Here is a 15026-nt window from a genome sequence, read left to right as displayed (position 1 = left end):
TCATACAAATGACTGATCGAGGTTCCAGAACAGACTGCTAACTCAGGAAAGAAACAGAAGAAAGGAAAAGTAGGTAGGCTTTCCCCCACCCCCAGCTAAAAAAAAAATAATAAATTTAAACCAGCTATTACTCTAAAAAGCAAATAAATTATAAAAGCTAGACTAATATTCCCACTGTTAGGTGGGAAAATGTGAATTTAAAAAATGCATTCTACTATCATAAAAAGTGCAAGAAGATGCTTGAGAAATTCTGGGAGCATCCAGACATGTAAAGTCGATAATACTCTAAAGAGAGTGAAGCTAGGTGAAAAACGGTCCCTGCCCAAACAAAGGGGGCAGGTGGAGGCGGGGGCGGGGAGGAAAGTGAGAGAATGCAAAATGAATATCTCAAAGTCAAGTGCCAGTTCAACTCAGCAGTGCGGGAAAAAGGCTTCAGTTGACTTCCAGAAGGCAGCACTGACAGGAACTAGCAGAGAAGTGGAAGAATAGCAAGTAATCACAGAACAGAACCACTAAATCAGAGGAAAATATTTAAAAAAAAAAAAAAAGATGAGAGGAAAGGTATAAGATGCAGAAAAAGATGGAAAACATTTCAAATGACAATGAAAGGCACTAAGAACAAGAAAGCATTCATACCTTCGTTCCAGGACATATCCTCAAGAAAAATCTGTGCATGTAACGGCCATTCTTTTGTCAGATTAACTTCTATAAAGAAAACAGTGACAAATGTTCAGCTCAGATAATATACAAATTGTTAATTCTTCATGGTAAATTAACACTTATTCCTAGCAGTAAATCTGGTCCCTACCAGAGAGTCACACCCAGTAACCAGTTAAAAAAGTTGTTCTCAAATTTCCATTTTCCTGCATAAACTGGGGAATTTCTCACTGCAGCCAGGATCTTCACGTGGTGAAGATGTGTTACTAAAATTAAAACACTGCTGGAAACAGTTTTCATGCGTATCCCAAACAATTACATGAAATTAGGGCCAAACTTGTATTTAAGATGAGTGCCTTTAAAAGTCCTGGCTATAAATACTCTTCAACGAGCTCCACTATGCATGTGTTTACCTGTACTTTCCACAGTCACACAGTGGTTGAAATTAGAAAGGACCCAGCTTAACCCGCCTTGCACATGCAGGGTCAGCTAGAGTAGGTTACCCCAGGACCACAGCTAGTCAGGTTTTCACTATTTCTCTGCATAACCTGTTTGCTTTTGAAAGGTGAAGCCAAAGAGAAACCTCCCAATAAGCACAAGATAGATGTTAGGGCTGCCTGTTAGTTCATGCCAAGTCTTACGTGCATTTCCTTGGATACAGTGTTACTCAGATACGAAAATTCTCTTTCTGTGGAAGTTGTCACTATGAAAAGAAACTGATCTGAACAAGGACACAAAATAGGGATCACAGTTCTGTATTCTGGTGACTAGGGCCCATTTCCTGATTCCAGACTCTGTCTAGATTTTGTTCAGTCATCATTTAGCATTAAAAAAAATAATCAAGGGAGATGGCATCCCATTTTGTTCACTACTACACTAGCAGATATGATACTAACCAAGACGCGAGAGTTAAGGTATTTAAGAATACAGGAGAGATGGAATTCAAATAATATGATTTGGATAGTAAAATTTGGTATATTTAGAGAAATACTATGCAAAACTTTGCTTCAGATGAAACTGAATGTCTAATTTGGGACAGTGTAATTCAAGAACTTCCCAGGTGCTGATGATCAGAGGCCAAGAGAACTGTAATTTTAACACTTCTTTTTTTGTTCCATTAGACATGTATTCATTCCTAAACACTCCAGTAATATTCCAGAAAAATTACCGTCTCCAGTCTGTATCCAAAAAAATAATGGAGTATTTCTTTCTTTACCATGGAACACCATCATCTGATTCCTGCCACCTTACTCTTCATAACGTGACGGTGTATTTTGAATAATGAACATCAGCAGGTACAATTCATTGCTTGTACAATTCCTTGCTTGAGCAGAAAATTGTTATTCCTAGTGTGATGCCCAAGTCTGAGTAGACTCGCTGGTATCTCAAAAAGATGTTAATTTTCAATTAGTACTCTTGACTGGCTTGAGTCTCCAAACTTAATGCATAATCCAGTGACTGCTCTCAGTTTTGTATGCTGCAATTATTTGCTCGTCTGCATCAAAACTGGAGAAACTTATCCTCCAGAGTTGAACAAAGCTGTTTTATTTTCCTTATTCTCCTGGTCAGTACACTATCGAATCTAAAATACCTCAAGACAGCACAAATATATCTGGCCGGTTACTTTAACATAGAAGCACAGCTCAGTATGAGTTTGGAGAACTCTCCTCTGGAACTATAACCTAATGGTTTCACAGAGTGTGTTAATTTCTTGTGTTCTGCCTTGTTTCAGCTACATGATTGTTATTACGCATCTTACAGCCGTGTCTCTTGCAGTGATGGTTCTCTGAAGTAAACCAGTGAGGGAAGGTTACTTAAGAATGGTACTGTTAGCAGCACTGAGTTATACTTGGTGGCTTTACTTACATACAACACAGGCTCCATCTGTAGAACTCTGTGTACAGTGTTGCATTTTCAGAAACATTCCTGGATATGGATAACATCAGGGAGACCTGATTATCTTTCCTAACTTGAAAAACAAATTTTAATTCACAAGTAGTACAGCCTGCCTGGCTTTGCCATCTATTGGATTTGTCTGACAACAAGAGGTGAAAGGATTCTGCAGCTCCATTGTCTCAACTGCAGGATCTAAGAAAACACTGGCAGGCTCATCAGAGAGGTTTATGAGCCTGCAATTCAAAGAGATTAAAAGGAAAAATCTACTGAGATTCTTTCAGGCTACAGAACAACATTAAATAACTATTAGCGGCTTGGTTCAGTAAAGCTTTACTAGAGCCCTTGCTGGGTCATTCAGGAATTGTAAAAGAGGAAAGGTATTTAAGTTTTACTTGAGGATACAATAAATATTTCTTGGTCTATTTAAGACTGAGTTTGAAGAAAGGGGCTGCAAGCAGTAAATGGAAATTTAACCCCTTTAGCAATTTATGGTAATAGTAAAGATGGTCATAATACCAGAACAATTTTTCTAACTCTAACTGTGGTATATTCTTAGCATTGACTTTCTTTCTTTCAAAAACAAGACAGACACTTAAAATTACCAAAGTTCAAGGTATGTACTGTCCATCAATATTGTCATGACAGTACCCAAACCCTGGATATTTACAGAAGTTTATTTTTTTTTCTCCTAATAATCTATTTATGTTTCAAATAATTACTAAAGTTGGAGGCTTTTACATCATTTGAAATAAGCACGCCTTAATTTGAAATTATAAAAAGCTATGTTAACACTTTTCCTAACAAAAAAACACGTTTGTTAAAATATAAACAAACAAAATACTGCTTCACTCGTACTCCAAGGAGCTGTGGGAAAAGGCCTGTGTTCCACACAGCAGTAAAGTCCATGGCTAGAGTTGAATGTATAGTTCTGTCACTTAGAAGTACGAGCTGGCACACTAAAGGCTCAAGTTAATGGCCATGCAAAAAGCTTAGTTTTGGCTTAACTACTTTTTAAAAGAAGGAATTTTCATAACAAGAAACAACTAAAAACCTTCTGCTTGTTCTTGTGGTGGGTTTGTAAGGCCACTCATCTGGCATCTTGCTTATTTTGTAAGTTATCGTGATGTCTAATACTGTCATCCCTTTATGGAGCAGGAGGGAATTGAGGATTAAGGGGAAAGTGACCATCTCTGAGTCTTTTCAGCTTACTGCACTAGGAGAAGAACAGGAAGGAGCAAGGGAAGAAGGAGCTATCTTTTATTTAGCTCAGTTTTTCGTTTTCCTAGTTTATAACCACACCGGTGCAAGATTCCAGAATCTGTGTAATTTAAAAATTGAAAATCAAAGGAAGGTATGTGCTCAGATGGGAAAACATCCGTTGGTGATTACATCCTCTGCCCTAGTAACGCTTACGCTCTATGGGCTCCTCTGTCCATCATGATGTGTAAGAAACACATTATGCTGGACAGAGCCTCACTGCAGCCATGGATATTAAAAACATTTGATTCTTACATTTCTCCCACCTCTGCCCCCAAAAAAACCACACAGAAAGCAACACATTTTCAAGTCACTCCCATCAGTTTTGATTTACTTGCTACATTTTGTGTCAGAAATTTATCAGTCACTAATGTATTGATTTAATTTTAATTGTGACCTGTTAATCATTCCATATTTAATCAAATGTAAAATTAATTAGTGAAATTCCTTATATGATCATTTAGATACATAGTTTCCTTGTATCTAAGTCAACAAAAGTCTACAGAAGTTGCAGAGCTGCTCTTCAAAGGGACCTTGAATACAGAAAAGGGCTGACAAGAATGCCAAAGATCAAGTCCTGCTTTTGGGATGGAATACCAGAATGCAGCGGCTCCCTGTGGGACAACTGGCCGACAAGCAGTTTTCCAGAAGATGACCTTGGGATTGTAGTGGACAACAGGTTGAACACAAGTTAGCAGGGCACTCCTAAGTGCATCCAGCATCTTTAGGGAGCGATCTTTATTATTTGTTCTTTCTTCTACTTGACACTTTGGAGATTACATCTGATGCCTTGAGTCCAGTTTGAGGCTCCCCAGTACAAAGCACTGACATGCAGAAATACCTGCCTACCAATATGGTCAAGGGTTGACACAGAGCATACAAACAGAAGCCTAGAACAGGTTTTGCATCTTGCTGTCTACAGCTGCTTAATGGGAAGACTTCTTAGAAGGATGCTAAGCAAGAGACACAAGATGCAAGGAGCCCTTCCATCTAACTTGGTTAAAAATACCGGAACGGGCTGTTAGAAAAGCGGTGGAATCTCTATCCTTGGAGATACCAAAATTAGACTGGAGAAGGTTTGAGCAACTGATCTGTGCCAGCTTTGAGGAGGAGAATGATCTAGATGGCTTATGAAGGTCCTTTCCAATCTCAGCGAGTCTCTGAGTTTTTTGTTCCTTCAAATTGTGACATAAGCATGAGCTTTCAAGGCTCAAATGACTTTACTGTGAAAACTGCAGAACAAGTTGTTTCCAACCTAAACTCACCGAAAAGCATTTTGGTAATTTTTTCTGTCAGATTCAATTTTAAATGTATATTCCTCTTTTCTAAATAGAATACCAAACAAATAATGGAAAGTCTCTAAGGAGAAAATCTGTTGAGGAAAGAAGTCCATTGTTAATAGGTAAACTGTGATGCAGCTTTTATTCCAACCCCAAAAGATCACTACACTTTCAGAGAAAAGCAGTATTAAGATATAAAAGCACATTTGCTTGTTATTTTCAAAGACTTAAAAAAAAAAAAAAAACAACACAGAAAAAAACCCATAGGCTCCATAGGATTCAAGCTGCTAAGAACTTCTCAGGCCACCGAATACCTAAGTGAAGTAATTAACAATGATTTAAAGTAACACAATAAAGTACATACAAATCAGCAATCTCTGCTATGGGAAAAAGACTACAGTGCGGGGGACTTCTTGACTGGCAGCCATACACACATGCACACTGGTGTCCTTCAGATTCTGCTTCCTAGGCTTTGCAGTTTTACTAACTTGTTATATTATCTCACTCATCACTATTCCCCTTCGCTGCTGTCTCAATGCCTTTGTTTCTGTGAGCCTTTACAGCAGCGTCTACAAATTTGTCTAGAATCATGACTTCAGAAGCAACTTGACAGGCATTCAAAGAACTGGATTTTATTTCACTGTCATTTTGCTGCTAGGGAACATGCTACAAAGAATGCATCAACACTGCACATGTATGTTATGTGTTTGGCTTAGTTTGAGACACTGTGTCCTTTTTGAATAGGATGCTCTATACTGAAATATAGGCATCCTATTTCCTTACCGTAACCAAATACCTGTGTAAATAAATTGTTTTCTTTATTTGCTCTTTAAAAAACAGCAGCAACAACAAAACATTGTTGGGGTGGCTTTTAGAGTAACTCATCTAACTGCAAAGGAATCTCTGTAAATACAGAGAACCTCCAAAATATTGTAAAATAAAATTTTGTCAGAAGAAATGTACAGAAATGTCCATAAATACCATGAGAAAACAAAGTAGTTTATTAAATCTTCGTGTCATTCTCCTTACTTAATAGATTAAGCTGATCCAAGCAAATTGGAACCTCACAGTCTGTATTTAAACTTCGGGTAAAATTGACTATATATAAAAAAGAACTGCAATTCAATCTTTAAAATTTCGTTTTTTTCTTGTGCACACGTAATTAGAGAAAATGGAAGACACGGCTGATACTTAGAGTACAATACAACGAGAGCAGAAATTCCTGTTCTGGCATCACACTGGGCATTTGAAAAATAAGACTGAGAGAAGTTATTTAAGATTGATCTTAATACTGTTTACATAAGAAATTAGCACAAGATCAATTTTTTCCTTTCTTCTTAAATATTTATTCACTTTTTTCTTTTTTAACCCCTTACTCCCCCTTTTCAAAACCCACACAAAGCCTGAAATACAAGCTTATTTTACTAGAGAATTCATACTGCGTATATACAATTATATATCACTCTTTTCATCCTGCAGTGATGCGTATCTACCAGAATGACTAAGTCTTTGTTTCTCAGAGTTCTGGTATCCGCAGCGGCAGGGGAGTTAAAAATCAGCACAAGAGAGAAAGGTCTGATGGTGTGCCAATGTACAATGGAAGAGAATTCAATAACAAGCTGCAGAGACAGTGGGCTTTTATCAGACACATTCAAAAGTGGTGGTGGCTACACGTCAATGCTGGAGCAGAGTGTGTTACTGCAGAGTGCGACTGAGTGTTTTCCCCACAGGCAATACACTATTATTGACTCCCCCCATTAACATGTAGGGTGGATATACATTTATTGAAGGTTCTAATGGAAGGCTGAGGGACTCCTATCCCGAGGCCAGAGCAGAAAGACAGCCTATCACTTCATGTAATGGTAGCCCATGTGTGACAGACCTGACCTACATTTCCCCCCTTTCTTTCTCACAACAGCCTGTCACTGTTTTAAGAAGCTATTTTCTGAGAGGTATAAAAAGAAATGCACGCTAGAGCTGCCTAGTTAATGTGTTATATTGGATTATTATATATAAACTTGCTTTAGAAAGACTAGTTTAGAATACAGGCGAATTCTGAGAGCTACCTTAAACAAACAACCAGAAAGAATGTGCCTTAAAGATTCTGAAGTGCTTACATACCATACACACTGAACACTAGATATAAGCTAAATAATGCCTGTATCTAAAATACTGCCATGAAATGTAGTACAGGGCTTAAATTAAAAAATAAATAAATGAAGAACACTTAATGAAGCTGCCTTAATAAAATAAAAAGGGATGAAGTCTATAATTAGTATGAATTCCATATTCAAATCATTAGGAATAACGCCACCTAATGCTTTGTTGGAGGTAATTCAGTGTTTTCACTAGCTAATGTATGTGTAGCAAAAGCTATAAATAATGGATCCACATTTGAAAGTAGGACAAGAGTGAAAGAAACATTTGGTTCAGCAACAAGCAGCATTTTAAAATACCATCTCACTACTACTCCCAGACCCTGCTTATTTAAAGAGCTGCTACCACTACAGCACTCCTTGGCAGGAACCTACCACGCTGCTGCAGGTCATACTCTTTTTTTGTCTCTTCATTCCCTAGAATTTTCCACGCTTGATCAATTTCGATGAACCTCTGCACACGCTCCTCCACTTCTCCTGCTGGCACATCTGCCTTCTGTTTGTCTGGATGATACTGCCAATCAAAAAAAAAAATTAAAAAAGTTGAGGGGAGTGGAAGAGAGAAGGGGTGGAAGAGGAACAATCAATAATGCATTTGATATTCAGCTGAAAGGACGGGAAAAGAAAGGAGAAGGTATGAGCTAAGGTGCCAAAGGAAGGGAGACAATGATTCTGGGCACAAGAGAAAACTGCCAATTTAATTAGACCACTGAAATGGCAACCAAATCACCAGTGGCACAAATGTCACCGTGTGCAGTGACGGCATTTTCTGGCTAATTTGCTGATGGAGTCATTGGTCTTATGGACAATTTACCTAGAGAGAGAATGACTACTAGAAACAGAAATAGGTACATGCAGAGGACTCTTAACGCAGGAAAAAGAGATGTTGTAGGTGCTAACATCTTTTGTAAAATTACACGTGGCTGATTTCAGCAATACTACCAACATTTAGTTAAGGCTACTACAGATAAACTGAATAACGCGTTGCATGTACGTAGGCTTTTTAATTATTGTTTCAAACAGTAAAAAGAACATATGTGACCAAATGTAATTTGTAAAGCATGTAATTCTACTTTTGAAAATATGCCCCAACATCTTTAATTTCTTCCAGTTCAGTGAATCAACAGCCCTTCCAAATATTTAAAGTCATGGATCACTGGCTACAAAAAAGTGTGTCATTTTAGTTAAGAAATGGCTATTCAAGGACATAACTGCAAGAAAGCCTACATTGTATAGGCGATAATAATTGAAATGGTATCACTTTTTAAACCATTTGTAACTACTGGTTCTGAACAGAGCATTCTGTCTTCTTTTTGGTTCAAATGTCTACTGAAGAGTAATCCTCAAAGCTCCACCTTCCTGTGGGTTTAATTCACCTCAAGATATCCCTTATTCTGGAGCTTTGACTTCTGCCCCTTATACTAACATCAGTTTGGGCCCTGAATTGTACAACAAATTTTTTAAGACTTGGAAAATCTGTTATACAAGTATTTGGGCAGATTTCTGATAAACCGAATTCCACTGGTTTACTTTATAATTCATTATGGAAAGACAAGAATACTAATATAGTCTGTACTTTACAAGATTCAGCATTTGAAAGGAGTCCATTTGGGCACTAACGTATGGGAATTTTCATTTGCGCTGATGGGTATTATGTGTGTAGATCCCTCATTCAACAAAGTGTACCTAATAGCAAAATGCTCACCTTCAGCTTTTTTCCACATATCTTTTTCCACGTGCACCTGAGAGGACTCGCAACTGCAAGCTCAAGTACAAAATGTGTACTCAGATGTGTATTTTTGGCTCACCACATGGAAAGCACACCTGAAGTTATCTCTGCATTCACGACTAAACAATGTCTTGCAACTTGCTGAAAATATGACTGAAGCAGTTATGATCTGAGAGTTTATCTTACAGATATCCCCACTGTACCTCCCCAGATGAAGATGACCGAATTCTAACGCGCAGAAAAACAAAACCAACGAAACAAACATAAAAAGAGGTCATTGCATTTAGTATTTAAATAGCCAATTAGAAAATGAGTAATTATACCTTTAGTGGGTAGGCACTAAATTCAGGCTTCTGCTGTCATACATCATGTTGTATTATCAAAGCTATTTAAATGCATTATTTTTCAAATCCATTTTTCTGAAACCATAGCTTTTCCAATTGTATTTTAATTGACAGTTGATTGTATATCACATATGTGGAAGGTCTTCTTTTTAAACCAGTGCTTAATAAGCGTATGAGGCAAAATAGTCAGTTCACATTAAAGGCTTATACAATTTGCTTTTAGCTGTGATATTTTAAAAATATGTTTGTAGGTATTCCCCAGTTATTCCTCAAAGCAATATTTTACCTAAAAATATTAATGAATTTTTTAAAAGAATTTAGATGCTATTATTTAAAGTTGATTCACCCCAAATATTTTAGGGTTAATTACAGTAATGTAAAAAAAAAAGTTATAGAACTGCTGCATATTTTATTGCACTCGAATGATGCAGTGAACATTCTCCTACAAGTTCACGCCCAAAAGAGTTTTTGAAATTGCCAAATAGGGCTATTCAAGGACTGCTGTACCACCAGACTTAGTGCCACTGAAACTTAATTAGCTACAGTTGAATAGCAGCACCACAAAACCATTGCTCTTATTGTTTTATGTCTGGATAGGCCACAAGACCACACCTTCTCTGATCTGTTTCCTACAGACGACTGAATGCCCAGAACAGCACTAGGATCACCACTAAGAACACCTGACAAAGCACCCCCATAAAACTGGGTACACTTTTCCTTTGCTACACCAAAACTGATGGACTGAAAAATATTTTTGGACGTGTCATAAAAATACTCTGGAACAATAATAACAAATGCAGAAAAGGCTATTGTGTTCGTTTCTTAAGTGAAGCAAGTGTTAAGATTTCTTTCCTATAGAAATAATAACTACATGGCGGGGGATTTACTGATTAAATCTTCGTGCTCTCTGAAAGTATTTTCTCCTCCTTGCCTTGGAGCTGTTACTCTATTACCTTCTGATACACTTAGTCTTTCCCTCTACACTAAGAAAAACCCTCAAACTTCTGCTCTTCTACTTTAAACCTCTTATTTTCTGTTTCATCTGGATTTGTTTTGGACCTGGTCTCACTGACTCCCTTTCCTACTCTCCAGCTTGAGGATCAAAATACAAGAATACTTTCCTTTGTAGCAAAAATCCATTCATGATTCAGCTACCCATACAGTCTTCTTTCATCTGAAGTCACAAATGAGGTGTCCTCTTTTCCAGCTGTTTTAGACCCTAGTCAGGCAGATCAGACACCAACCACAGAGAACGCTGCCAAACTTCCAACCAACCTACGAATATCTGCCGTTTATGCAGAGTGCTCTTAACGTCCTCCGTCAATACTTCAGACGTTAATCAAACGTACTCTTTCGTGGCATTTTCTCCCATTCTTAGTTGCCATACTCATGCTTCCAATTCTTTTACCTCTCCAGTTTACCCTTCAACACCAGCCAGGAGATTTGTTCTGAGGAAGGTTGAATCTGGTGTACGTTTCTGATCTCCTCCTCCCATTCAGCTTTATTTCTAGGTTAATCTCAGCTGCGAACACGTACAAGCTGTATGATGAAAACAGACAAGCCTGTTTTCTACTCGACTTCTCTCCTCCTACTCAAACGGAGCTATTGCTCATCTCTCCTATACGTCCAGTTGTAAGTTCTTACTCAAAATGTTAGTGCCTACCAACGTCTCTCACAATATCTCTTCTCAAAATCTGTGCACATTATCTTCCTGTCATTCATACTTGCCACTTGAGCACTATTTTCAGCTGTGTTACTGCACTTAGGCTATATTTATCTTTCTAGCTATATATGCATAGTGTTTTTTAAGGAGCAATATTTCCATAAAGATAGCTTTTTGCTGATCATTCATGTGTTTATTTTTGGACAGTTTTCTTTCTGAACCCAGCAATAACTTTTACTAACATGTTACTACTTAATAGAACTTTATGGAAACAAATAAGGATGTCTTCCTGAGACTGACGGAAGGGGAAAAAAACTAGAATCTAACTTTCGTTTTCAAACCACTACTTGAAGTAATTTGCCAGCTTATTTTGCTGAAGACTATGTGGAATTGGTATTGCTTTACAGTGGATGGCGCCTTGTAGTTAATATGGAAATGTATCACCTGATCTTTTCGCTATTAGAAAAACATTTTACACAATATTGCTTACTCCCCTGTTGTATGGGAACTGCTGAGTCATGGCCTGAACCACTGATTGAGCACCTGGAGGAAAGACCCAGTCAGCCCTGGGAGCACAGGTGAAGGCAATTCACCTGTGCGACCAGAAGGGGTGGAGCCACCCCTCTTAGGCCTCATTTAAGGGCTGACTGCCTGTGAGGAAGGATTTCTTCCTGGAGATCATTTTTTGGTGGGAGCCTTTCCCTTTGAGCCCAAAATCTTTCAATCTGGGTGAATACTCTATTTTCCATCCACTTTATTTTTTTTGTAATGCTATTTCGATTGTGTTGGTCCTTCTGATCATTATACCTGTTTTTTTTTTTAATGTCACATGGTGGGTAGCACTTGAGGACTCTGGCTCTTGCTGTAGGGGTTCAATTTTTTTGTTTTGTTTTCTCAAGTTTTAAAACTGCTGAGAACACTTAAAACAACATCAACTTCAAAGCCCGCTCATATGAAAAACACACATGATAAACATCATCCATAAAAAAACTCAGTCACATTTTTGGGGCTGCAGAGAAGCAGAAAAGTGGCCTAATATGAATTTAGCATCATGTATTTTCAATTACAGTGCCATTAGTTTACCTTTCTAATACAGCTACATGGTGGAACTGAACTGTCTTACTGTTAATATACATCAGACCGTGCATTGCTGCAGTTCAGTTGCGGTGGGTGATCTCCCCTGGCAAACACTGAAACAGATATAGTTCAGCTCGTAGTTTAGATCTATATATCCAAGTTAATGGAATATCCTAGTCATTTAATTTCATTATGATCATCTACTGCCTTCAATATATATCACAGAATAAAAACAAAACATTTTTTTTTCTCAGCACTGTCAATGTTGTGTTCACAAAATAATTAATCTGTAGGCTGTCTCCAAAAATTAATCCATCAATGATGTACTGATACGGGCTCGTAAACTACTAGTCTACTAACTTCTTACTGATTCTCGCAGCTGATAAGTGCATCGCTTTACGTTATTAGCCAATGTCTTCAGAATAGCAGTTGAAACATTTGCTTCTGCATTACAGTAATCCTAAACAAGTCAAACAATACCCAAACATGCATGGTTTTCACCCACGTTATTTATATAAGGAACCCAAAACACACTAGATAAAGCACACTGAACTGCTACAGTCCTTATTTCTGCCTACTTAATACTCTGTGAAGTTGGGTCCATTTTGCACGTGAAGAATTGTAAAATTAATCCCTGAACCACATAGAAGTTAGTAAAATCCACTCGGTCACTAACTGTAATGATACCACATCTGAATAACCATATGAACAGAGCTTTAGAACTCTCATTCCCCAAGATGGGAAACAAAGATGGTTGAGTTTCAGTTGCACAAATCAAGCAACACAGGTGACAACACAAAGGTCCCTATCCTCCTAGCACTTGTACAAGTTACTTAACTTCATGCAATGAAAGTAATGGGATTGATTGATTTTGATCAAATTCAAATTAGCAAGCAGAAAATTTTTAGTTAAATCAATTTAATGTACATTCCTTATTGGTGCTAATGAACTAATTCTTCAAAAGTAATTTACTGTGCCCAGGGAGAATCAACTTAACATGACGATTTACTGGGAAAGGTAAAGCATACAGCTATAGGTTTTATACTAGACTGCAGTCTCTTGCTAAACTATGGAATACATGATAACGACACTACATAAAATAGCCAAACTTTCATTCGTAAGTACTTTTCTATAGGACAAATTAGAAGGGTGATCTTTAGAAAAGGTTAAAAATTACTGTTTCTTCTCATTTTTTCTTACTACTGCTACTGTAAAAAAGATATTCATCTTAAAATCCAAAGATGCTCCACATCCCCAATTCCATACATCAAAACAGGAAGCTTTATCTTCTTCCATCGATTTTTATTTAAATTACGGAAAAGTGCTTTAATTTACTACTATGCCTTTCTTAGGTAACTAAGAACTTCTCTCTCCCCCTAAAGTACACAGGTTCTAAGTAAGCTAAGTTTTCTGACAGGCAAATGAAGTAGATCAATGCTAATTTTTCCAGGGCTGAAATCTCCAGTGATTTCGTATTGCTTTGTCTTTCCTACTGTTCAACATTCCTAGGAGAACTGTTAAACATCAGGAAAAACTTGCTTCAGAAAATGAGAAGTAATGTTGGGAGGATGAAACAGACAGGGCTGTGATGAATTTTGGCCTTTTCTCCTAAGACTGCAATTTCAGCAAAATATTTTTGCCTCTCTTAATTTCTTATACACCTTTTAGATTGTTTTTTTCGTAAAGGAAACTGTTATTAAGGTTCTAAAGCTCAAAAGTAAAGACAGACAGAACAATGATAAAACAGTTACATCTGAGAAAATCAGCAAGCTTTCAGACTGTTTTGGACTTAGGCCACAAAATAACCACTAAGCAGTCGGTACTACCATCAGTAACAGCATAGTGAATTTCTAAATGGCCAGATTTAAAGATTTTTTTTTTACAACTCTGAAATTATCTACAGGTTCATGAGTTTACTTTGCGAAATTTAATTGGTATGTCTTAAATTTGTGCTTTATTTCAGTAGGGATGTGGCTCTATATTTACATATACAAGGCTAGAGACTTGCCTTAAGTTCTTAAGTGAATCAAGTCAAAAGATTTTAAAGAGATTACTTATATGAATTCAAATACCCTTGCAATTTTGCAGGGGCCGCATCTAATGACTAAGTATGGATCAATGATGGAGTGATAATATCTAAAGTTAATGTGGTATCTCTTAGCATCCTTCTCCCATTTTTCCCACATTAGACATACAGTAGTAGCTGTGACGAGTTTATAGCCTGACAGTATTTGTTCAACATAATGCACCCAGAAGTAAGAGTTGTAGCAAAGTATGAATTATTTGGTTTTGTTGTGGTGGGTTTGCTCTCTTTTTTGTTTTGTTACTGTAAATGTAACAGGAAGTCGCAGTGTTCATGACTTACAGTACAACTACAGTATTTCCTGGAGCTTGGAAAAAGATTTGTATTTGTATTAAAAAATAAGCAGTGGTCAAAGATGTGGCACTACCCAAACTTTACAAGACGTTGGTATCTTGTGAAGCTACCATTTTTTGTGAATGACAGAATTGAATTAAAATTGCATACAGTAGAGGTAGTAGTTAAGAAATGCATGTAAAGAGCTGGCTGGATTAACAATGCGAGAGTGAAAGTCACTGTGGATTAGCGCTGGGTGCTATGAGATAACAGTAGTACACACCATCAACATCCATTCCAATGATGGGCGAGTTTAAGGAATATAAGCAAGTGGACACAGCAGTTGGATGTTACATGGTTCAGATAAAAAAAAGCCATTATTTGCAAATTCCAGATTCATGGATAGGAATCAAACAGAATGTGATTTTGACTACTGGCTGGAATTGTACAGATTACTGAGCCTTTTTTAAATCACATCATCGATATTTGGAGTTGGGGAGGTGGAGGAGTGAGCTGAGGGGAGGATGGTTAATCTATGTATTAGCTGATATATTCAAATTTCAGAGTCAGAACGCTCTGTCAATGTCAATACAACTGTTCATTTAGTTAAT

The 15026-nt window shown here is 37.3% G+C and overlaps 1 protein-coding gene across 2 annotated transcripts in view; it reads right to left on the bottom strand.

The window, feature by feature from the left end:
- DNAJC24 (DnaJ heat shock protein family (Hsp40) member C24) overlaps positions 1-15026 on the bottom strand; it is a 44865-nt gene that overhangs the window by 11250 nt on the left and 18589 nt on the right. For both annotated transcript variants that reach the window (XM_021402971.1, XM_021402972.1), the window contains exons 3-4: positions 7622-7760; positions 637-705 (exon numbers count right to left, since the gene is read on the bottom strand). In XM_021402971.1, the coding sequence (XP_021258646.1) occupies positions 637-705; positions 7622-7760 (208 nt within the window). The remainder of the gene's footprint in view (positions 1-636; positions 706-7621; positions 7761-15026) is intronic.

The sequence above is a fragment of the Numida meleagris genome, chromosome 6 (assembly GCF_002078875.1).
Source record: "Numida meleagris isolate 19003 breed g44 Domestic line chromosome 6, NumMel1.0, whole genome shotgun sequence".
Taxonomy (NCBI): Eukaryota; Metazoa; Chordata; class Aves; order Galliformes; family Numididae; genus Numida; species Numida meleagris.
This window is presented reverse-complemented; position numbering and strand designations above follow the sequence as displayed.